The 25974-nt window shown below is 44.7% G+C and overlaps 1 protein-coding gene across 3 annotated transcripts in view; it reads left to right on the top strand.

The window, feature by feature from the left end:
- The first annotated feature begins 17426 nt into the window (after positions 1-17426).
- MORC4 (MORC family CW-type zinc finger 4) overlaps positions 17427-25974 on the top strand; it is a 50697-nt gene continuing 42149 nt past the window's right edge. For 2 of the 3 annotated variants that reach the window (XM_027089435.1, XM_027089436.1), the window contains exons 1-3: positions 17427-17796; positions 17915-17987; positions 23983-24115. In XM_027089435.1, the coding sequence (XP_026945236.1) occupies positions 17695-17796; positions 17915-17987; positions 23983-24115 (308 nt within the window). In that variant the 5' untranslated portion in view covers positions 17427-17694. The remainder of the gene's footprint in view (positions 17797-17914; positions 17988-23982; positions 24116-25974) is intronic. The other variant, XM_027089437.1, reaches the window with a different exon arrangement.

The following is a 25974-nucleotide window of genomic DNA, read 5'->3' as shown; positions in this document are numbered from 1 at the left end:
GCTATTCTGTGAGAGCTCTGTAGACATTGGAAAGTGCTGCAGATGTGACTCTTGACCCCTCTGGGCCCTGGGCACTCTGCTGTTTCTCCCCTTCTCCCCCATGTCCATCAGTGGAAGGTCCCAGGACAAGACCTGTTCCTGCACAAAAGGCTCTCACCAGCCTGTGACTTCCCCTTTTTCTATCCGCAGCTCCTGACCTCCAAATGTTCTGCTCCTCGGCTTCTGCCTCGCGCTCAGCACTGCCTCAGCTAGACCTGCCTGCCACGCTGAGAATCCTCCCCCAGCCTCCACGCCAGTGCTTCACCACCCACTCCGCAGCCCCGCTGACAGGGCTGCAGCCTAATCCAGCCCGGGATCCGCAGGGCCTGCAGCCCCTCGTCACCCTTCCACTCAGGTCAGCCGAGGTGACCAGCTCTGATCAAGATACACATACATACACAAATATACACATTGACATATACAAATACACACCATACAAACATATACACAAATACTAGCACACATGCATAGCACATGTATACATAGACACATACAGGGGCACACACACACACAAATACACACACAGGCAAACACAGAGACGTGCGCTTCATTTGGCGCTGTCCTCAGGCCCAGCACACATACATTCCTAAAAATACACATATATATACAGATACACACACACAAACATATATACATACATATGCACACCTGGAGGGGCCACTGTCAGACCCAGTGAGGGCACCAGCTAGCCACAGAGATTGTGTGAGGGTTTGATGTTATTGAGACATTAGAGGATTCTAAATTGCTCTCCTTAGCATCAGAGAGGTCAAGTGGTCATTTTAAAGGGCATCTGGTCCATTTTGCCAGCGCCCATATAGTTCTACCACCCTCACTGCATGGACCTTTTCATCTTCCCTGTTTCCATTTCTGGAAAGGTTACTTTGTCCCAGGTACCTTGCCAAGTATTTTACCTATATCACCTTGTTTTATTCTCACAGTAACCCAATGATAGCAGCCATAAGCACCATGCTATACAGCCTCTCTCCTTAACACAACACTGGTGGCCTTCCCTCCTTTTGGTTTCTAAAACACTTTCATATGCACTACTTTAAGTTGATTTTTTTTTTTTTTTTTTTTTTGCGGTACGCGGGCCTCTCACTGTTATGGCCTCTCCCGTTGCGGAGCACAGTCTCCGGACGCACAGGCTCAGTGGCCATGGCTCACGGGCCCAGCTGCTCCGCGGCATGTGGGATCTTCCCAGACCGGGGCACGAACCCGTGTCCCCTGCGCCGGCAGGCGGACTCTCAACCGCTGCGCCACCAGGGAAGCCCGGCACTTCTTTTTTAGTGTAGCCCTGATGTGGTAAGTGTGTGAATTAGAATCTAATAAATGATAAAGTCTGAAAGACTAAGCAAAAAAATATAGTGGGTTTGAGGACCCAGGAAAACAATGGGAAGAAGAAGAGTTGAAAATAACTCTAGAATGGATCTAAAGGGAAAATAAGTGTGGAACGATGAAGCTCTTATTAGTAGTAATGAAAAAAGAGGCAAGGCTGGAGCATCTTATGCCCAAACGTAAGAAAGAACTTTAAAACGGGGGGCATGTCAGAAAGTCACAGGATCCAGCTTGGCATGTGGGATCTTCCCAAACCGGGGCACGAACCCGTGTCCCCTGCATCGGCAGGCAGACTCTCAACCACTGCGCCACCAGCGAAGCCCTTTAAGTTGATTTTGAGTCTAGCAATAACACTGTGAAGTACGAAAGCTTGGCATTGTCATTGTCATTTTGCAGCTGAGACCCATATAGGTTAAGGAACTTTCTGAAGATTGTAACAACTAATATATATAAGCTAGATCCTAATCCTCCCTCCGTTCCAGTCGTTTTGTATATTTATTCTTTGTTTACTTAGCATACATTTATGCTCCCTACCCATTTCCAGAGACTGTACCAGGTACTGTGAAAACAAAAACTGAATAAGACACAGTCTTGACTTCGAAATAGCTGGCATTCTAGAGGGGAAGAAAAAGAGGGATGTATATATAGAGAGAGAGAGGGGGATATATCATGACGTCAGATGCCGGATGCTGGGATAGATACTTGGACAAACTGGGTAGAATAACTGGTTCTACTAAGGGAGCCAGCATCGAAAGGAGGCCACGTGTCACAGACAACTCAAAAGCCATGCTTTGTCCATGCTTCTGAAACATCTGCTTTGTGTGTTCAGCAGATGATAGTGAGGCTAGTTGGCCTTTGAAAAATGAAGTCAGTCACATTCACCTACCTTTCCCTTCTGCAAGGTGTGAAAGGCAGTAGTAGTTAATCAAAGTACACTTTCTGAGCCAACGCAATATCAATTCATCAATTATATAGGGACCAAAAGGATTCCTGTTTATCACAAATAGCTAAATGATTATAGGTGAGAATCTACATACTCAAAATGTGCCCCCTTCAAACTGCTTATGTTGTTTCCTAGCTATTGTAGAAAGTGAGTTACAGATGAGAAAATTCCAAATTAAACAAGATTAATGTTACCTTTTGCATAGGGGTCTTATGGTTTTTCTTTTTGATTTTTACTTTTAATTATTAGATGTCTTTTAATATTCTCTATCTCGCCATTTCTCTCTTTCTGTATCTGTCTCTCTGTCTCTCTCTCTGTCTTCTCTCCTTTCTTATGGAAATTTTCAAACATACCCAAGAATAGAGAGAATAATATAACCCATACCTGTCATCCAGTTTCAAGAATTATCAACATTTCACTAATCCTGTTTCATCTATTTTTTCACACAGCCAAACTTCTTTTTCTGCAGTATTTTAAAGCAACTATAGTCTTATTTTTGAGAAGAGCTTGAAGAGGTGTGAAATTAGAATGAGAAAATCTATGTCCTTCCAAACCTCATGGGTCTTTAGTCCTAATTAAATTGCGAGCATGATTTTTTAAAAACTGTTTTAGCGAAATCTCTTTTTTTTTTTTTTTTTTTTTGCGGTACACGGGCCTCTCACTGTTGTGGCCTCCCCCACTGTGGAGCACAGGCTCCGGACGCACAGGCTCAGCGGCCATGGCTCACAGGCCCAGCTGCTCCGCGGCACGCAGGATCCTCCCGGACCGGGGCACGAACCTGTGTGTCCCCTGCATCGGCAGGCGGACTCCCAACCACTACGCCACCAGGGAGGCCCTAGCGAAATCTCATTTATGGCATTAGCTTAGCTAGCAACACACGGCTCAACTGGACAAGGTGTCTTTTGGCCCTCCTCCCTTTGAAAGGGTTTTGCCAGAACAAACAGAATGGAAAAGTTTGTTGTTGTTGTTTTTGACTGAACACTTCAGATAAGAACAAAGCACAACGCAGAAATAGATACATAGGAGTTGTGGCTGAATACCAAGGATACCACTGTTTTCACTGTTAGGGAATTCCAGTATATTTGGGTTTTAAGATAACACATTTCTCCTTTCTGTCATTGGAACTATGATTTCATTTATTTCCTTGTCCCCTATTTTCAGGAGAGCTGCCTCTCAGCTGATGGGCTTAAGATATCCTGGAAGTCTCTGTGATGATTACAAGGTGAAAAGTTCTAAGTACCTTACTGGAGCATAGCAGTTAGGCAACACCTTCATCAGCATCAGAAATGGGCAATGGTTTCAAATTCAGACATACCTAAAGGTAAAAGCTTCAATGTTACTTAAGATAGCAAAATAATTAAAACAACTTAAATGTTGAATAAAAGGGGAATAGTAAAGTAGATCAGAACACATCTGTATAAATGGAATCTTGTAAAAGTATGGTTTGTTGGAAATTGCTTATTTTATCACATTACATGATAAAAGCAGTATATGAAATTATATGCCCAGGATGGGCTCAAATACATGAAAAATTCACGGAAACAAAATTGGAAGGTAATATGCCAAAAGATTAACAGTGGTTGCCTCTGGATGGTAGGGTTATGAGTGATTCTTGTTTCTTTTTATACTTTTCTGTCTTTTTCAAATTTTCTACAGTGAGCATGTAATTACTTGTATAATCAGAAAAACATTTCTTCTGAATAAAAGGGACAAGCAAGTCTCAAAATCTCAGTGCCTAGAAGCAGATCAGCAATCTGTTTTGAATGTTTCCAAGGCAGTGAACCAGGCAAAAGTAAGAAGGATGATTTCAGAGTCCCTAGGGGGGAGACTTGTGTAGTTAGTTCCTTGGAAACCAGAAGTTTTAGCCACTCAAAACACATGTAAGTGTTTTTGGTGTGAATCAAAACCTTCCATTAGACATAATTGCAACAGCAGCTGTTACACAACCTGTATAAACTATTTTTGGTGTGAACCAAAATTTTAACAACATAGAAACTCTGTTAACCATTTCATGGTCACCTAGGTGTAAACCTCATCCACTACTGGCCAGGTTTAGCTGCCTTAACAGAAGGGAAATTCCTGATATTGTGGTGGAGCGTGCAGAGAACGCTTAGCTAAGAATTAAGACAACTCTTCTGAGTGCTTCTTTTTCTTCTTCACAGTATTCTCTCAAAAGATAACAAGGCAATTTGAAATGGCTTTAATATTTACTGGATTTCTTAAAACGTTATAATTAGTTAATACCCATTGCAATAAGAATAAAAAAGTATATAAAGACATAATTTCCTTATTTTTTCTAGTTCCTTCCACTTGGAAAAACGACATTAATCTGAGGTGTATCCTTATGCACTTTTCTCTATGCTTATATAGTATGTACACACACACAAATAGAGACTTACTTCTCCCCTTATTTTCTTTGCAAACATGGAGTGATACTTTACATCCAAATGAATCTTTAAGGCAGGGAAAGTACTCTGTATGATATACTGCAAAGATGGTTACGTGTGAGAGTACAGAACCAAGAGTGAACCCTAATGTAAACCATGGACTTTGGGTGATGATGACGTTATCAACATAGGTTCATCAACTATAACAAATGCACCACCCTGGTGGGGATGTTGATAATGGGGGAGATTGTGCATATGTGGGAAGAAGGCAGTATATGAGAAAAGTTTTTACCTTCTTCTCAATTTTCTGTGAAGTTAAAACCGCTCTAAAAAATAAAGTCTCAAAAATTAAAAAAAAAATGAATCCAATCATAGACTCGCTTTGTTTGTCTTTAAAATACAGATTCCTGGGCCCCACCCTAAGCTTATTGAATGTGAGCTTTCAAAGAAGTTTAATGAGTTCTATAATCAGAAGAGTTTGATAAATGCTGCAACTTGCCTTTAACTCTTAACAATACACCATGGTTACCCTTTCAGGTTAATAGCTATACATCAAAGTCATTATTTTTTGGTAGGTGTAGGGACAGATTAACAGATTCAGTTAGAAAATGAAACTAAATTATTTGTTTTGCAAAAGACACTGTAAGCAAAGTTAAAAGGCAAAAGACAGACTAGGAGGAAATATCTGCAACACATGTAACAGAGAGTTAATATTCCTAATATACGAAGAGGCCTTACAAACTGAGAAGTAAAGAAGTTTGAAAAGAAGGGCACTGTTGTAGTAGAAAGTGGACTCTGAGATGGTGTTAGTAAGCAGCATATTAATTAACCTTTGGATCAACACCTATGGAAGGGAGAAGAAGGAAGCAGGAGTGAGCAGAGCGAGTAGAGCTGTGTTGCAGGCCCAAAGATAGTCTCAACTAGAATGGCCCTTCAGAGTTATTCCTCAACACCTTCTTTCAAAGCCATCATGGGTGGGGCTGCAGTGTGGCCGTCATTCATTTTCAGCTTACACCCACACGCCATAGCAATCCACCCATGAACCAAGTTCAGGCTTTTTCCTTTGTTGTCAGCTGGTCACGAGGGATATTCCCATATGCCATAAGTGTGAGCGTAGGAAGAGATGCTAGTGAAATAGTGGTGGATGACATGGGAGTCTGGGCCACCTGCTGATATAGCTACTTGACTCCTCCAGTCCTGCTTGTGCTGGATTTATCACTTCCTTATAAGAGCTTCCTGTTAGGCCCATTTGCCCTCAGGATTTGGTGGGTCAGACAGAACCCAGCTCATGATGAGCAGCTGTGGCCACATACTCTCCTGGTGTCCCATGATCAGCTTGCTCTGTTCCTACCAGGACCCAGCAGCACACTGGGAGTTGTTTTTCAAAGGCATATAATTCTCTGAAGATGGCATGGCCTTTCTCCAAAACTCCAGGAGTCTGCACTGTGATTATCCCATGAGATTTGCCATCAATCCCACATGGCAGCTTTTCCCACCATTACGACCTTTAATACCATAGGGTACTCTGGTCACAGGGCCAAGTAAAAGGGCTGCTTGCACTCTGGTGTAGACTGCTGCAGAGCACTTCCTGCTTTGACCTCCACTCAAAGTTGCCAGTCTTCACATCATCCAGCATATGTGGCAGAGCAGTGTTCCCAAGTGAGAAATATACTGCCTCCAGAACCTGAAGAGGCCAAGCAGATAGTACACTTTTCTTCTTTGTGGTGAAAGGTACAAAGTGTCATAATTTGTCCTTTACCTTGGATGGGATTACTCAGTGTGCCCCTAACCTTAGTGGACACCTAAGAAATGTATTGATGTGACAAGCCCCTGAATCATCATAGCATTTACCTCCCGTGTTGTGACTGTCTATCACCAAGGCCACCAATGTGCAAGCCACTTTTTGCTCATCCAGACTGATTAACGTGATTTCTTTATGCATCAGTGTGATGTTCTGTGGGGTATCCAGATCCCTTCGGACTTTATTACGACAAAGGGCAAGAGAGTCAACGTAGCCCTGTAACAAAATCACAGATGTACATTGTGGTCTGTCCCATGTGAATCTGAGCATTTTTTGATCCTCTTTTCTGAATAGTGTAGAAAAGAACACATTCAGAAAATTAATGGCAGCATACCATGTGACTGAGCCTGTGCTAATCTGCTTTAGCAAATATCCTACATCTAGCACAGTGGCAGAGGTTAGGACCACTACTTGGTTGAATTTACAATAGCCTGTCATTTTCCAAGATCTATCTCTTTTTCCCTAAGGGTCAGATCGGTGAATTAAATATAGCTGTGACACGGAGTGGCTGGGCCCGTGAGCCATGGCCGCTGAGCCTGCGCGTCCGGAACCTGTGCTCCACAACGGGAGAGACCACGACAGTGAGAGGCCCGCATACAGAAAAAAAAAAATATATATATATATATAGCTGTGACAGAGTCTAACACCTCTGCATGCTTGGATCATTAAGAATGACAGTAACTTCCACACTTCCATGCCAAATACAACATTATTTTTCCCACTGTTCCATCATGGAAAATATTTCAAACTTACAAAAAGTTTAAAGTATGATACAGTTAACACTCACGTAGACACCAGCTAGATTCTAAATTTTACATTTTATTATATTTGCTTTGTTGCATATTTATCCGTTCTTCTATCCATGTATCAAGCCATTTAATTTTTGGATGCATTTCAATGTAAGCTGCAAACATCAGGACACATCTGCTGGAAAAATTCAGCATGCATAGCATTAGAGATCACTGTTTACAGTTCCTGTTTTAGGTAACATTTGCATACAGCGAAATGTACAAATCTTAAGTGTACCATTTGATGACTTTGACAAATGCATATAACCCTGTGTATCATACCATTTAAGTACCTCCCATCCGCAACACATACACACACACCTGGGACTAGCCCCACCTGGGTGAGCTAACAAGCTACTCATCTAGTCCTTCGCCCATAGGTTAGACAAGTGCCTTCTGCCCTCTGAACCCCACGTACCCAGGGACCACATCTCCCTGACTCACAGCTGACCAACTGGCACGCTGGCCAGCTGGCACCGTGAGCTCTCCAGGGAGAGCCAGCTTCGGGTGCTAACGGCACACTCCTGCCTGGTCTGGAGAGCCGGCCCCCCCGCCATAGGTGCCCCCTTCCTGCCCCTCCAGGTAGCTGCAGCTGCCCTCTCCTTTCCCCTGGGATGCTCTGGGATTCTTGTCAGGTCGGAGCCAGGAGGCGTGAGGCCCAGGTTTGTCACGATGGGAAAATGGAAATCATGGAAATCACAGTCACAGAGCACACGTGTGCTCTGTGCTGACCGAGGTAGCAGTCCTGGGGCAGGTCCGCTCAGGCCTCTGATAAGACCCTGGGAAGAGAAAGGAGGAGAAAGATTTCACTTAAAAGCCAACGAAGCCCAGAAAGGAGAGTGCCTTTCTGTAGGAAGGGCTTATGCCTGGCATTGAGCTGGAGGAAAGCGGCCACGCTCCCCATAACTGGGAAAAGGGATGGAGCTGCACAGACCTGGTGGGGGGCAGTCCTGGGGGCGCTGGGAGGGAGATCAGGAGGCCCATTTAGCACTTTGCTCCTGCCGCCTCCCTCGGACTGGCAGGTACAGTGGGGGAGTGCCGATTCCTCTCCCAGCAAGAACTCTGTGGAGCCATCACTGTGGGAAGGGAAGTCCTTTAGTCCTCTGTGCCACTGGCCCGTAGGTCTGAGCCCCTGGCCCTAATTTGCCCTCTGGGCTTCTCCCTCAGAGCCCCTTCCCGTCCCTGGTCTCTCCTATCCAGGCCCTCAGTCAACCCTGCTGTCCTCCAGCCCCCTCCTTCCACGGTGAGGGCTCCACAGTTTAATTATGCTCCAGCACTGTGTTTCCCTGTTCCCCTGGCTATAAAATTGCCTAATTTAGCTCTCTAGATCTATTTAGATCTCTAATTGATATGACAGTTGGAGCGTATATCTCTCCCACCTCTGCCCTTTATTTTATCTATTTATTTTCTGAAATCTGTTTGCCTTTCTCAAGTCTTCACAACTGGAACTGAAATTAGAGCTGTAAAGCACATCATGCCAGTGGCTGCAATGAAACTAAATCTCTGTTCAAAAATGCTTATTCATATTGTATTCCGAATGTTCTATTTCATGTGCCAAAGCTTTTACCACTAGCAACAAGCCATTGGAGAAATAAGTACTAAATGTAAATCGAGTTAGACCACCCATGGGTCCTATTTGAAATGACTGGTCAGAACAGGTAAATTCAAAGAGTAAAGTGGAAAGGGAATTCCTTCTAATTAGGAAACAGGGTTTTGTATACCCTCTCTATCAATGTTTTTGTCTCCCTTTTTATCTTCCGTGTAGTAAGGAAGAAAGAAGTAGAGAGAATGGGGCAGCTGAAAAAGCAAATGAAGTTAAACTAGTTTGCGTTTGCAAAGTGTAGGCCAGTGGTTCTCAAACTTGAAGCTGAATCAAAATCACCTATTGGTCTGGGGCAGGGCCTGAGAATTTCCATGCTAACATGTCCCCAGGTGGTACTAATGCTGTTGGTCTGGGGACCACACTTTGAGAACCACCACTGCTTTAGGGGCTATGCTGAGTAGGCTTAAAGGTCACGAGTCTCTGGTCCTGGGAAGACTTGCCCAGTGGCAGGCACTGCCCCGTGTGCCCTGGAGGAGGTTCTAGCTCAGCGGGCAGAGCTCAGCAACCCGCTCCTGGGGAGCCTACAGTGGCCAAAGAGCACAGGTTACGCCCGGGACCTCCTGTCAAAGGCCTGGTCTCTTCTGGAGTCGTCTAACTCCTGCCAAGTCATGCCTCCCTCTTTCTGGGTGGCAGACGGATCTGTAGCACTGATAAGCCCGAGGGAACGTGGCCTCAGATGAGCCCCAGGCTGCAGAGCAGGCGTGGTTCTCAAACTGAGCGTGCATCAGAGTCTCCTGGGGCAGGGGTGCTTGGGAAAAGCCAGATTGCGGGGCCCACCCGCAGAGCTTCTGAATGTTAGGTCTAGGGTGGTGGTGGCTGAGAATGTGAGTTTCCAGCAAGTTCCCAGGTGATGCTGACTGATGCCTCTTGGCCAAGAGAATAAAAAGGCTTCTGTGTTCTTATGACTGAGGCAGAGAGGCTGCTGAGAAAGATGCAGACCAGGAGCAGCCTGAGCAGAGACTGGGTATTTACTTGGCACCAGACTAAAAATTCTGAGTGACTAGATTTTTGTTAAGGATTAGTGAGAAAAGCACCAAATTATATACAGCATTTATTCATTCTAAATATATTTGAAACTAATCATTGGATGATGTTATTTACGTTCAGCTGTTTCAACAAAGGGAAGAGGCTTTGCAGTAGGCCCTTTACATATGTTACCTCATTTGCTTCTCACAACAAACAAATGGGAAAAGACATCAAAAAAAAAAAGTCTTCATTTCTCCAGATGAAGAAACTGAGCCTCAAAGAGCTTGAGTGACCTGCCTAAGGTCACACAGCTGATAAGAGCGGGACCTGAGTTGAGGTCTGGCTCCAAAGCCCTTTCCGCTATACCCTGCTCACGAAAGAGCAGAGGAAGGAGGGAGAGTGTTTTCAGGGAAATCATGATAGAAACAAAATATCTGTCATGGAGAGTAAGCAATGAGGATGGAGGCTGAAGGGATAGGTCAGGACTAGATTGTGAAGGGCCTTGAAAGTCACCCAAGGAATTTGTACTTTATCGTAGTCAATGAGGAGCTGCTGCAAACATTGTAGCAGGGGTGGGATGCTAAATTGGGTGTAGCCTAAGAGGCCGGTGAGGGGGAGTCCTGGGGGTAAGAGCAGAGGGGGTGGAATCACAGAGCCCTGGAGCTGGAATGTGACAGATGAGAAAACTGGGGCCCAGAGCAGGGAAGTAACTTGCCGGAAGGATGCAGTGGGGCACCACCCAGCTCCACCCCTACCCTTTCTTGCTGGAGCCCTCATTCCCCAGCTGAAGGGCCTGTTGGTGACTGACAGCACACAGCCCAGCCCCTCCCCGGGAATGACCCTCAGCTGAAGAGAGCCACCGTGCCCAAGGCTGTGTACCCATCCCAGGTGGCAGCCTGCATCTAGTGACTGGCCAACACAGGGACATAAAGCCCTGGCTCCTTTACCACAACTTAGGACCTCTCTGACGGGTCATGCCGGCTCCAGAGCTCCCCATGTTGTGTCTGCATCACAGTTCAACTTCCTCCTCTTCCCGCTCCTGCTTTCTTCACTCCCCACAGGTACTGAGCCTGACGATGCTCCCCAAGAATCCTCCTGCCTGCGAAGCTCTGTGTCACGCTCTATTTCCCTGGGAACACAGCCCATGATGCTTCCCCAAGGTCACAGGCCAATTCAGTGGATTCGGGACAGGAGCCCATGTCTTCTGACTTTCGACATTTCTACCAAACCTGGCTGACCTCCCACACTGATTCCTCTTAGGCTCTCTCTCTATATAACATCCATGCAGGGATTTGGGACAAGTGACCTTAGAGACTGGGTCAAAGGGTGCTAGGAGAAATGCCCCTTGTGCGCCAGGAGTGCCCTGCACGGTAATGAGTACATGCGTGCGTCAAACAGTTAGAGCTGTTACAGGTTCATCCGCCAGGAGGAAATGCGAGGTGCCTTCCTGGCCCCTCCAGGCTCCTCCACTTGCCTGGGACAGTGGCTAGGGGAAGTCAGCCTGGACCAGGCTGAAATAAAAGAGATCACGTCAGTGGCTCAGGGCTTGGAACCCAAGGCCCTGGACCAGGTGAGGCTGGCCTTGAGGACTAAAGCTCTGCCCCAAGACACAGAGAGGCGTGCTAGGGAGTTTCAGAGGGCCCACCACACCCTGCTAATGCATTTCCTGCTCTTCATTTTGCAGCAAGACCCAGGGGTTCACAACTGGCACCTATGCTGTGGCCACCGGCAGGATCTGCTCACTGGAGTCCTCCCTCACCATGTGTCGGCTGCCACTGCAGCCTGTTTGGCGGTGAAGTATGTGCAACCTCGCATTATGGCCTGTTTACAGCTCGGTGGAGCCACAGTGATGGAATTTGTACGGATTCCTTTGCTGCTTCTGCTTATCGCTGGCAGCGATAAGTGGCAGCGAGGCCCAAAGGAGACCAAACCCTGGTCTTTCAACAGTTCCCTGGGCCCCTCCGGATCGCCCCTCTGTCTTGGGGAGCTGGAGAGGGGCTGAGAGGAGGCCTCTGACCCCAGTTAACAATCAGGAGGCCAAGTACTTGGGAAGACACAAAGCTTTTGTTTAAATATCAAATCCCCCGAGTAGTAAACAGGCCAATACTCAGTGCAGCGTTCACAATGCCCCCCAGCAAGCGAGACAGATGGACCACAGGCCTTAAAGGAAGGCCAGGAAATGGGCATTTTAGAAGTTCCAAGACTTGAGCCAAATAAGAGTGAGGGCCACACAAGGCTTTCACAAGCGTTGTGCTGGGCTGAGAGGGAGAAATGGCAGCGGGTCACTGTGCAAGGAAGATTACGGATGCTCGGTCCGGACAGAAGGGTGCTGGTTAAAACCTCACCAGAACGGACATTTATTTATTTATTTTTAACATCTTTATTGGAGTATAATTGCCTTACAATGGTATGTTAGTTTCTGCTGTATAACAAAGTGAATCAGCTATACATATATCCCCATATCTCTTCCCTCTTGCATCTCCCTCCCTCCCACCCTCCCTATCCCACCCCTGTAGGTGGTCACAAAGCACCGAGCTGATCTCCCTGTGCTATGCGGCTGCTTCCCACTAGCTCTCTGTTTTACATTTGGTAGTGTGTATATGTCCTTGCCACTCTCTCACTTTGTCCCAGCTTACCCTTCCCCCTCCCTGTGTCCTCAAGTCCATTCTCTAGTAGGTATGCATCTTTATTCCTGTCCTGACCCTAGGTTCTTCATGACCATTTTTTTTTAGATTCCATATATATGCATTAGCATACAGTATTTGTTTTTCTCTTTCTGACTTACTTCACTCTGTATGACAGACTCTAGGTCCATCCACCTGACTACAAATAACTCAATTTCGTTTCTTTTTATGGCTGAGTAATATTCCCTTGTATATATGTGCCACCTCTTCTTTATCCATTCATCTGTCAATGGACACTTAGGTTGTTTCCATCTCTGGGCTACTGTAAATAGAGCTGCAATGAACATTTTGGTACATGATTCTTTTTGAATTATGGTTTTCTCAGGGTATATGCCCAGTAGTGGGATTGCTGGGTCGTATGGTAGTTCTCTCTGTAGTTTTTTAAGGAACCTCCGTACTGTTCTCCATAGTGGCTGTATCAATTCACATTCCCACCAGCAGTGCAAGAGGGTTCCCTTTTCTCCACACCCTCTCCAGCATTTATTGTTTCTAGATTTTTTGATGATGGCCACAGAATGGACACTTATTGTCCCTGCTCATTTATCCTTCCCCTAGGATGCCACGTCCTATTTATGGTTTCCATAACTACACTTCAGGCTCCTTGGGCTTCTCCACCAACCTCTCTGCCGACCTTGCACTCATTATGATAATTGCACCCACCTGACTTCTGATGGTTACACTCAGCCACAGGGTCTCTGTCTTTTCAGAGCTCTACAATGACCACTGCCATAGTGAGCCTACTGTCATGGCCTCTTCTCTGGACAGGCCGAACCTACAGAGGAGAACCACCACTGAATTTCTTAGTGGTGCCAGTAGCCCTCTCAGCCGCATGCTTCTCAGAGCCGTGGTAAATGGTGTATCCTGTGCCTTTCTGTTTGCGTTTTGCAGTCTTTTCAGTATGTCCACTCCAATATGCTCACTTCTGAATCCTTTCATCCCTTATTCCACTATTTCCATAGCAATGCTGGCATTTCGACCTCACTTAGTGTGGATCATCATGTTTTCTATACCTCTAGGAGCTGTCCTAGTAGTGAGTTTGCACCACCTCTTGTGGTCCTTGCCAGGGTATTAAATCCTATTTTCCAGGGGAGTGTTCCTACATTGATAAACTCTCCTCTTCCAACTTTATAGTCTAGCTCCCTTGATCAAGCGATCTCAGAATCCAATGTTATGTGTACTTTTCTAGGTCCTGCCGATCTATGCAGGCTAGGCCATGCAGCTCCTGGGGGCATAGTTACTTTCCTCCCTTATCAAGCCTAGCATGTTCATGCTATGCCTTAACCCTTGTTATAGGCCTAGTGGCCAAGAGGGGAAGTGAAGGTACATTTTGTCTTGTGGTGGAGAAGCTCTGCATCATCTCCAAGTAAGGGGTGGGGAGACTATTAGTAGGGAAGTCAGGCCAATTCTACAGGCTCAGAGGGTTCAGGGAAATCTGGGGATTCAAGATTTTGGTGGCATCCATCTAGATATCCCCAAACTGTATGTCAGGGTCCTATGCTTTCCCAGGAAGCATCCTGACTTTGGCACAGCAAACCTGTCTCCATTGGGAATTTAATCTTCTTTGGAGCTCAATAACCACCAAATTCTATTGGTCTTATAGCTACTCTTTCACCCTGTTTCTCAAATACTTGATATATCACACCAGATCATATGTTCCCCTTCTACCAGTATACCAACCCAATTCACCACCCGGTGAAAGTCTTAACAGTAATAGGACTGCCACCTTGTGGCAGGGGGCTATCTGTGATCCACCTACCCCTCTGCGATGCGGTCCTCCTTGCCAACTGGGCAGTGAATGATCTAGCTCCCAAATCCCAGCTAAGTGCTGACTTTCCCGGGTAACACCCAGTTTCAAGTGTCGTAATTTGAGTTCCCCAGGAAGCCAACTCTATGACAGAATGTAGCATGCAAGAAGCCTATTAAGAGATGTTTTTTGGAATAACACCTGTGGAAGGAGCAGTCCTGGGCAGAGGGGAAAGTTGAGCTGCACTGTAGGCCTAACAGCAGCTTCTGCCAACCCCACAGAGAGATCTGGAGTTACAATGACCCTTCCGAATTATCCCAAGTTGAACTGAGATGGTCAAGCCTCTATAGCCTTTCTTTGGTCAGTCACTGCTGTGCGCTGCCCCAGAAAACTTTGTGACCTTGAGTGAGGCAACTCTCTGTACCTACGGCAATCCCTGAAGGGGCTAACAGAGGCAGCTTTCCAACAGTGCTCTCTGCACCTCAGGCAGAAAGTCCTTTATTGAAATGGGAGATGGGCTGGCACATCACAGTATCCAACACAGGCACCAACTCTTTAAGAATTGTCAATTAAAAGTAAAGAATTAAGCATTTATCCTGCCCTTCCTATGTGAATTGTATTTCAGAGTAACCAAATAGCCATGGTTGATGAGGAGAAATTCTGTACAGAGGGATACAGTTAATAAATTACAAGAAATGATGAGATTAGTTTATCATTGTTTTGCAGCCCTAATAAAATAGTTTTTTCAGGCAATGAACATCAATTGATGAAACTACAAAGTAAAAGATCGATGGGAAACTTTATAATGGACCGTTCAAGCTGCCTCTGCTTGAACCCACTCATCAGTCTGAACACCACTGACTGTTAGACAGTCTGTACTTTCTGATGTGTTGCAATAGGAAGTACATAACACCATCTCTGAGCATTCCTGTTTTAAAAAACTTTGTACTGGAATCTGCTGAAGGCTTTAGAGCCAACTTCTGGTTTATAGTTATGTCAACTTTATTCCTCTAATGAGAGGAGCAACCTAAGTAACAACAAAAATAAGTAAACAGACAAATGATTATGTAGGACATTCAACAGTACAAGGGACTTGATTTCTTCAACAACTCAATAGAATGAAGGAAAAAAAAGAGGGGAGACTGTTTTAGATTAAAGTAGATTTAAGACACATAACCAAGTACAATGTGTGCCTCTTGTTTGGATCTAGATTTAAACAAACCAAATGTAAAAAGACATTTTTTGAGATAATTGAGGAAATCAGACTATGGCTGGGTATTAGAGAACATCAAAGAACTGTTATGAATTTTGTTTAGTGCAAAAGTGGCATTGTGGCTGTATGTCTTAGAAATGTCCATATTTTTAGAGGACAATGAAGTATATAGGGTAAAATGACATGCTGTTTGAAATTTGCTCTAAAATACAGAAATAAAAAAATAAAAGAATATATAAAGCAGATATAGAAAAGCCCTGATAGTTTTTTTTTAATTTTTTAATTGAAATATAGTTGATTTACGATGTTGTGTTAGTTTCAGGTGTACAGCAAAGTGATTCAGTTTTTGAATTTGAGTAATAAGTACCTGGGAATTCATTTTATCATTCTTCGCACTTTTGGGTATTTAAAAAAAAATTTAAGACGCCAAAAAAAAAAAAAAAGACAAATTCAAAGGACCCAATGGGGGAAATCATGCTCAAAGGATATAAATATACAATAAACATTTGAGAAGATATTCAACTACACTGAAAGGGAAATGCAAATTAGAACAATAAGGAGATAGTATTTTTTAATATTTATTTATTTATTTATTTTTTGTGGTACACGGGCCTCTCACTGCTGTGGCCTCTCCCGTTGTGGAGCACAGGCTCTGGACACGCAGGCTCAGCAGCCATGGCTCACGGGCCCAGCTGCTCCGCGGCATGTGGGATCTTCCCGGACCAGGGCACGAACCCATATCCCCTGCATCGGCAGGCAGACTCTCAACCACTGCGCCACCAGGGAAGCCCCGAGATAGTATTTTTTATTCAAAAGATTGACAGAAAGTTGAAAGATCAAAGCTATGTAGTGCTATGAATGTGGCAAAATCGCTAACTGCTTCTGGGAGGGCAAGTTGCCTCCATCTCACAGTATTCGTTAAGGGTAAATCACATACATGCTATTAGACACAACAATATTCTGTAGAAATAATTGCACCAGAAATTCATGATCTGTGCATGAGGATGTCTGAGGCAGCACTTTTTTCATTGGCCAAAAATAAATAAATGGAAAACAATATGAAATATCACAAAGGAATGGTCAAATAATGGTTCATCTGTACCAGGGAACATTATATTTAAAAAAAAATAAAAATCTCTTCTCTGTAATCAAAGTGTATGTTTAATAGCACAAAAACTAGAAAATACAAACAAGAAAAAAAAGGGAAAATATTCATAATTCCAGACCTGGAGATATCATCTTGAAATATATCATTTCAGGTGTTTCTCATTGTAGGGTGTGTGCGTGTGTGTGTGTGTGTGTCCGCATATGTATGTATAAATGTACTTGTTTTTCCAATAAAAAAGGTATCACGTTACACAATATGTGGTGACCTCCTGTTTCCTTAATTCCCTCATGAATATTTTCCACATGAATAAATTTTCATCCACAAATACGGCCTTTAAGAACTGCATAGTATTCCATTTTATGGAAACTGCATAACCTAACCCATTCCCTACTTTGGGGTATTTAAGTGCATTCCAATTTCTCCTTTATAAACAGCCTCCCTGCGCGCTTGCAAAGCTTTGAAGTGGATTTGCCAATTGCCTTCTGGAAAGTTCTGGCTGTTTCTGGAGGCATTTGAGGCAAAATAGTCCGAATGCTTGCCCATCACGCGAGCCTGCTATCTCCCCAGATAGCAAAACTATAGTCTTTAGAACTTGTAAGACTTGTCTTATCCTGCCCGTTAGTCATACCGCCGAACTGGGACTCTGTTCCAGAAATCCCTGCACCCTCTCCCTCCCCTCGCCTCATTCCCGCCCCTCCCCACGCGTCCGCCCCCTCCCCCCGCGCTTTCCCGCTCGGCGGCCTGGCCTATGGCAAACGCCAAGAATTAATTAGGGGCGGGGATCAAGGAGCGGCTGTCAGGAGGTCGCCATATTTCTGTACGGCCCCGCGGCCGGCCCAGCAGTCGCGGGTCGGGAGAGGTGCTGACAGGGCGGGGCCACCGCGCGGCGCTGCCGGCCTCACCCCTCCCGTCCCGGACAGGTGGCTGGAGCGCGCCCCGCCTCCGCCAGCTGCGGGTGGGAGCGAGCGAGGGCCAGTCCCGGACGGCCGCCGCCAGCTGCGAGCGGGAGCGAGCGAGGGCCAGTCCGGGACGGCCGGGCGAGGAGTCCGGCGGCGGCAAACGAGTATCGTGGCGGCCAAAAAAATGCTCCTGTACCGAGGGGCCCCCGCGGGCCCTGGCGCGCCGGGCAGCGCGCTGGCCCGGCCGGGCGGCGGCCCGCAGGCCTTTGGGATCCGCCTGAGTACGGTAGGTCGGGGGCCCGAGGGGGCGGACGCGCGCGCGGGTCCCGGGGCTGCGGGGGGCGCGCGGGGAGGGCCCGGCGGGCCGAGGCCTCACGCGGGACTGGACCTTCTCTCGCCCCCAGATGAGCCCCCGCTACCTACAGAGCAACTCCAGCAGCCACACGCGACCCTTCAGTGCCATCGCGGAGCTGCTAGGTGAGTGGCGAGGGCGGGCCTGGCCGCGATCGCCCGAGGCAGCGGTGCCAACGTGGTGCCGCGGACGCGAGAGGAATGTGCGGAGCCGCGCGGGGCGGGCGGGGGCTGGGGTGGGGGCGTCGGGACCGGCCCCGGCTCCGTCGCCAGGGACGAGGTTCCGCGGATTAAGCTGAAGAAACAAGGTGTGTCCTAAGAGTTAGGACTCCAGTGTGGTTTTTCTCTCTGGCTCGTGATGTTCCGGGCACTTTAGGATAGCGTAGTTAATAATCAAAAGGAGATGCATAAAAATATCGGGCCCTGAGGCAGCTGGGCTCCACGGGGGCCGGCGACAGACGGAGGACGCCAAGCTAGCAAAGGGGCATGAAGAAAGGTCTGGAAGACGGAGTTATTTAACTTTTGGGACCAGAGAGTCTGGGAATGATGGGACATCTCTTAGGAGATGACACGAGTGCATTTGGCTCCCTGCGACTGCGAAGGGCTGGGTCCGCGGTCCACGAGCGCCCTCACACCGCTGGAATGAATACTGAGCACTTAACCTCTCGCTCCACCGATGTTTGCTTTTAAAGCGTTTTCAGTTGATCCCTTGAAGCCAAGTACACCAGCTTTTGCAGCAGTGTGCTAAATACTGTGTGGAAAGCAAAGAAGAAAAACATTCCTGGACAAAATGCAGCACATTGCAAATGTTTCAAAAGCTGAAATTAGGGAGAGATGTTTATGGGGCAAGATAGCACAGAACAAAATCTTGAAAATGGTTTCAAAGCTCCCCAGATGAGCCCCAGTTACAACTTAAGCAATCGCTGTGGCCATGCAGTGTGGATTGCCTTGGGCGAGAAGTCAGTGGGCAGCAGGAGGAGATGGTCAGGAGAGTTATTTGGAAGGGTGATGGGGAGCTTTGATGATTAGTTTGACCATAACACAGAATGCTCACAATATGTATGTTCATTAGAAGGTGAAAGGGGAAAAGTGACATTGGTACGTTTTGAATCCTGGAGAACAGGGACTATATTTTTAAGGTTTTGCACCATGCCTTGAGGGAAACTCATAGTGGAATGCGATATAAGTGCATGCAACTTACAAAAAAGAAAAAAAGAGGAAAAAGTAACAATTTGCTTAGTGGGAAATGAGAGACAGAAATGTGTTGTTCCCTCACAGTGGCACTGTGCAAAACCATATGCACTTATGCTGTACTGTGTACTGAACTTTATGGGTGATTTAAAAAGTGTTCCATTTGTAATTTTGAATATATATGATTTTTGCCTTAAGTATTAACCTAATTCTAGCCTAAGCTGACCCGTATAAGTGCAAGTATACACGTGTATTATATATCAATACATACGTACACATCCCTGCACACATACATACAAACACAGAGATTTTAAAACCAAATCACAACTATTTGTGGTCATATTAATAATAGGGAAAAGGGAGAGCAAAGTGTTAACAGGTAATCCGAAGCTTTCATTTTAGGTTTTCCTTCATAGTTTTCTCCTCCACTTATGCATTAATTTTCTGGTGAACCATTCATTCGATAAATATTTATTGAGCACTCACTGTGGGCAAGGCCACTGTGGTGGGTACAAAAATGAATACAACATAGGTTCATCTTCTAGTAGGGGAGACAAAACATGTACAGAAGGTTTATTCTTTGTATAACTGCAAGATAGAAAGTGATATATCAGCAAAGATAGACACATTGGGTGCTGTGGGAGTTCAGAGGAAGGAGGGATGACTTCCAGCTTACCAGGAAGAGGAGGTTTAGGAAAGGCTTTGGAGAAGAGGTGACATTTGAGCTGAGATTTGAAGGATTGGGACATGTGGATATGGGTGTGGGGAGGGGAGGGCATTCCAGGCAAAAGGAACAACTGCATGAACAAAGGCATGAAGAATACTGAGTAGTTGAGTTTAATTGGAGCATGGAGTTCATGAATAGTCAAAGCTATAGGTCCTTAGAGAGTTTACATAGAGCTTTCATAAATACATTTTTAACTATACCTTTTGGGGTAGACGGCATCATCATCATTATTATCATCCTGCAGATAAGAATACAGAGGCTCAGAGAATTTAATTGACTTTTCCAAGATTGTGTGTTTAGTAAGTGGCAGACCCAGGACTCAAACACAGACATTTTTACTCCAAGTACCAAGCGGGGAATGAAGTTAGGAAGGTGGGCTGGGACTGAAATGTGACTGGGAGGCTTGGGTATTTGAGCTTTTAATCTGAAGTTTTCTGAGCAAGGGAATGTCATGATCAGAGCTGTGCTTCAGGAAAGTTAATCTTGCAGCGTTGTATAAGATGAATTGGAGAAAAGAGAGACGTGGCTTTGAAAGACGAGGTAGGAGGTTATCGAAATAATCCAGATGAGAGGGAATAAACTCTGTAAACTAAGAAAGTGTCAATGGGAATAGTAATATTCAATAGCAAGGTGTAAGAGAGCCTAAGGATGTATAGGGTAAGAGAGAGGGAGCACAAAAAAATGACTGAAATTTCAAACTTGTGGTCATTTGAATGCTGACACTGTGTGTGTGTGTGTGTGTGTGTGTGTGTGAGAGAGAGAGAGAGAGAGAGAGAGAGAGAGAGAGAGAGAGAAGGAGGGAAAACAGAGGAAGAAGAATAGCCTTGTATCAGAAGATGATGACTTTAATTTTAGACAAGAACAGTTTTAGATACTTGCAGGATGTCTGTAGGGCTGCAGCTTGGCCCTGACAACCTTACAGGATCCTCATAGGCTATTCCGCTGCAACAGGAGGCCATGGGAGGAAGCTCTGCGTCAAAGCCATCTCCCACTCGCCATCCTGTCTCTCCAAGGATTCTGTCATGGGACACTTTCTCATTGCTTCCTGGGTTATGATGAGCTATGAAGCTTCAGTTACAATGCTCTTTTAGAAGATCAGGGGTCAGATGGTTAGGGGATAAGATAGAGTCCCTGGGGTCTGGTTTCTCATGCTCTTGCCTAAGTGGTGGGTGAGGGAAGTTAGAGTTCTCCCACTGAGGGTAGCATGGGCCAGGTTACGAGAGATAAGACTACTGGGATCTGGTAGCACATGAGGTTGTGTGGGCCAGGTTAGGGAATAAAGACATCCCAGGACCTGGTAGTGTAGCTCTTGTTACCAAGTCCAAGCTCGCTCTGCTCGCCACACAACAGGCCAGTGAATCAGGAGACGAGGTGTTGAGACAAGGAATATGACTTTATTCGGAAAGCCGGCCGACCGAGAAGATGGTGGACTAGGGTGTCAAAAGAACCATCTTATCAGGGTTTGGATGCCAGTATCTTTTATAGAACAGAAGGGGGGAGGAGATGAGGAGGTAAAGTGAAAAGGCCATAGGTTTTGCAAATGTCCTCTAGAATGGCCAGTCTCGGGCAAGGGATGTGTTAATTTCTTCTTTCTTGCAGCCATCCACAGGTGGACTGGGTCAGGATGCTTCCCTGAACAAAGGCACTTTGGTTTAACATTCAGGCAGAGAGGCAGGATTCCCCAGGCAGCCCATTGTGTATAGACAGTATCCTTTTAGTGAACAAAAGCAGTGGAAAGCAAAGGTTAAAGTAAAAGAAACAGATCCAACATGTAGTCAGATTTGGGTCTTCCCTGTTACCCTCTCACCTAAGTGGTGGGCCAAGGGAGAGGAATAGGGGTTCTCTCACTGCCCTACCTGTTCACAGGCTAGATGGGCTGGGCCATGGGAGAAGATAGATTCCCTAGGATTTGAGAGCATATGCTACGTGTTGATAAATTTTTGGAAGGTTAAAAGAGGTAAGATTGAAGCCAGCCACCGGATTGGTGCCTTATTATTATAAGTTCATTTATTGAGGCCAATCTGTTATTATTACAATTTCATTTGTTGAGGCCAAGTGAAAGGCCACTTAAAACTGAAAGTAAGTGCAAAGCTGTGCTTACTGCTGCTGGCCTGTCTGCTGATCTCTCTTTCCCTGCTGCTTCAGCTGACCCTGGCCTCTGGCATGCCACCCCCATACTCCACCCGCTTCCAGCCAAGGAGATAAAAGGTCTAGCTGCTCCTGGCCGTTACCTTGTAACTCCTGAAATGCCTGTATTAAAACTCTTTGGTATGTTTCTGTAAAAAAGTACCTAGTAAAGTTTAGGTGAAATTTACAGTAAAAAGGGAAAAAATAAAAGTGATTTTTTGGTGAGAGGCCTGCAAGCTGGTTCATTGAATGTACAGTTTTATAAATGCAGAATTGGAATTGATATGTATTATATGTTTGAATTGTGAATGTTCATTGAGTGTTAGAAAAAAATTCCTCTATGTCCAAAGTTTCCAAAGTAGAAATGATGTCCTGTTGGTTGACAAGTTAAAGGTATCAGTCTCAATGGCCTTGGCTTTCTTCCAGTAGGAGTGATTGATAGGTTCTAAAACAATTCAGGGCCTGCTTGCCAAGTAGTTTCTTGGAACAATGTAGGCAGCTTCACAATGCTGAATCCTTCTGTCAGTTAAAGAAAAAAAAACCTGCTGCCTCTTATTACAAAGTAAAACACTGTATTTCTGATAAAGCCACTATCGCATGTCAGACTTAAAATTCCTGCCAAAAGTTGACCCACTCGATTTACCACGTGCCACAAGGCTTGGCACCACCTAGTCCTTAAAGATTGACTATATCAGACCTTTTAACCCCCTTCTGGGGCTATCGGTGATGCCTTTCTGCTGTTAAGACTTTTTGGTGACAGCTTTATCAGTGACTCTGGCAACACCATTGTGGCCCTTGAAATTAATCTGTCTTGTTTTATTTGATGGACATTCCACACATTTAAGTGGTTGTAACTGATACTGTTAATCGTGTTATAAAAACTGATATTTTGAATATGTGCGATACTTCTCTTGCTTGTAAGGGATGTTCCCAGTAGAGAAATGCCATGATCTGAACATTGGTAGTGGGACGAGTACACAACCAGAACCCTACCCGGATCCCTCAGCCCAGCCACATGGTATTAGTAAATCAGTGTAGGATCCCAGGGAAAGGGGAACAGGTGGAAGGGAAGGTCTTTGTCTTGATTAAACAGCTAGTAAAGACAGGAGTGCTTAAGGAACCTATCCAACAGATTGCACAGACTGTCCTCCCACTTGGGCCAGTGAGCCCTAATGAGACTTTTGTACCACATGTGTTAGTGACTGACAATTATGTAAACTGGCACCTGTGGCAAAAAGATGTGGCTATTAGACAATGGCACCCCCTGGGGTTGTAGACATGGCACATATGTTAGAATATGGCTATATTGGATGTTTTTGGAGTCTTAAATAATTAACCTATTGTGAAGACCTAACTCAGAAAGAATCATGAAACTTTCTGTATTTATATTTCCTACTCTAATTCTATGTTCTCCATTTAATGAGGGTAAACAGCCTCACCTTCAAGACTATTACAGAGTGCCTAAGCAGAATCACTCCTCTAAGCATGCTTACTACGATCATTGGGATTTAGGCAGGCAGTTAGTGTTTTGGTTTTTAACCTGTAACTCTTTCAGTGCCTCTTAGGCTATAAACAAGGATGGTGATAATATCTGTGTTCTTCAATGGAGGAGGTGATGTAAAAAGAAAGTAAAAGATAAAATCTTCACAATAAACTCTAACGCGTGTGGTATGTATCTATTTGTACCAAAGCTGCAGGTTCAACTCTTCTCCATAATCACCCCTTACTGTATACGTTTGTGAGCAGTAAAGTGGCTGAAAAGACAAGAAGGGATAAGACGAAAATGGAGCAAAATGCTTGGTATATGGAGGAGTTATTTTTCCCACAATCTCTGAAGTTTGAAGAGAGAAAGCAGATAGCACATCAGTCATCATATGAAATCTAGAAATCAGCTTCATAAACCCATCTGCCATCATACCTATTTTTCCCTATACCATTAATGCTCCCTGCTCCCTTCTGGGACATTCACATGAAGGGAATAAAGGACAGTTTCTATGCCTTAGGGACACTGAACTAGAGCTTTTAATAGAATATTAGAAAAAGAGATCTGATATCACAGATTTCTACCTTTTGCAGATAATGCTGTAGATCCAGATGTATCCGCCAGGACGGTCTTCATAGATGTTGAGGAGGTCAAGAATAAATCTTGTTTGACCTTTACTGATGATGGATGTGGGATGACACCTCATAAACTACACCGCATGCTCAGGTAAAGATGTCTTCATTCTTTTTCTCTTGTCTTGAGTTCATGAACTCTATTTAAGGCTTAATAATTTTCCTTTCCCTTTATTCATTCAACAAATATTTATTGAGCTGCTGTTATGTGCCAGGACACAGGTTATGAAATAATCACTCTTCTTGCCCTCACAGAACTTAGAGTCTAGCTGGCAATTCAGACAGTCAAGCGATAATCATAACAAAAAATGATAGAAAAGTATAGGATGCAATGAGATAACTCATCAGGGGAGCCCAGTCTGATCCAGGAGGTCAGGCAAAGCCTCTTAGATTAAGTGATATTTAAGCTGAGATCTAAGGGGTGAGTAGTAGAATTCAATGAGGTAAAGAAGCAGGGGGGCAAGGGATGAGAGTCCCCGCAAAAAGAACAGCATGGGTAAAAACCTGGAGGTCTTCACTGGTCTAAGACCTTTGCAAACTTATATTAACTTAAATTCACTCTTAGTTCAGGAGTATTGGCGTTGGAACAATTTATGGATTGAACCATGAACATGCCTGGGTATAATCAAGCCCCACGAAAGATAAATAGAGGACATCATACACATAATCTTTGAAAGTTTTGCAGTAGAATTACAAGGTTAGGAAATTCTCTTTTCTAACTGCTGAAGCTGGTGATAACAGATTTCTCTTGCCACTGTCAGTTCATTTAATTACTTTAAAAGGTTTGTAGTTAAGAATGTAAGTTTGTACTTTATCATCTTCACATATCACTCAGTAAAAGATGAGTGTTTCCTCAACTCCTTCCTTCTCTCTTCCTTTTTTTAGCAGATGAGGTTGATTACTCTCCATGAGGCTTCCTGAACTAGCGTGTGAAGCATGAGTACCAGTGGAGGGGTTCTGTGGAGGAGGGAAAGGGCTCTGAACTATAAAAACGGAAAAAATTCATTTGGTTGTAGTTCTCTTTGAAGGTATTCTAATTCTATAACCCTGTTTGTAGGGAAATCCCTTTGATCCACCAAAGAAAAGAAGTGAAATTTGGACATAACCAATTATAAATTTGGTTATGTTTTACCACTCAGCAATCTGTGTACCTTACGTCTCAGATCCTTATAATTAGAAGAATATCTGAGGAAAGCTTCTAGAAGTGAGATAAGAATGCGGCCAGTATGTTGATGAAGGTATGGAGTTGGCCCTATTTTTAAACTTATAGCCTCACTTTTATCTCCTAAAATTAATATTTTATATAAAGAAAAAGAGGATTTTAGATGGGATGGAACCAAAATATTTATGTGTCTAATTCTTTATATACTAGTTTTTTTTCTAAAATCACTTATCCTCTTATTGGTTCCTTCCCCCCACACCTTATCCCGGTGACATGGGTGTCAAATACTGGGCCCGACAAATCTTACTACCTTCTATTTTGTCTGTAGAACTACATCTGTGAGATTTGGTGCTTACAATTACAAGGCAAGAGGAAGGAGGAGGATGGTTTCAAAATAATTGCAGCAACTTTTGTTCCAGATTCTTTCAACAAATTTTTACTGAGCACTTTTGTGAGAGTCACTGGAGATAAAGTGGTGAACCAGACAGACATGATCCTTATTGCCAAGGGGCTGGCAGTTTAATGAGAAAGATATAAAATAATTGACTAGTAATACAACTACATAGGTTATTCCACTAGTGGTAAGTGCTATGAAGGAAGAGTATAGTTTCTATGAGGGTATATAGCCGAGGGATCTAATCTAGTCTGTGGAATCATAAAAGGCTACCATGCAGCTCGGTGCTTTGTGACCACCTAGAGGGGTGGGATAGGGAGGGTGGGAGGGAGACGTAAGAAGGGGGAGATATGGGGATATAGGTATATGTATAGCTGATCCACTTCTTTATAAAGCA

The sequence above is a fragment of the Aethalodelphis obliquidens genome, unplaced genomic scaffold, assembly GCF_003676395.1.
Source record: "Aethalodelphis obliquidens isolate GAN/ISIS:26980383/991018 unplaced genomic scaffold, ASM367639v1 scaffold66, whole genome shotgun sequence".
In the NCBI taxonomy this organism is placed as follows: Eukaryota; Metazoa; Chordata; class Mammalia; order Artiodactyla; family Delphinidae; genus Aethalodelphis; species Aethalodelphis obliquidens.
The sequence above is the reverse complement of the archived record's forward strand: the minus strand, read 5'-3'. Positions and strand labels throughout refer to the sequence as shown.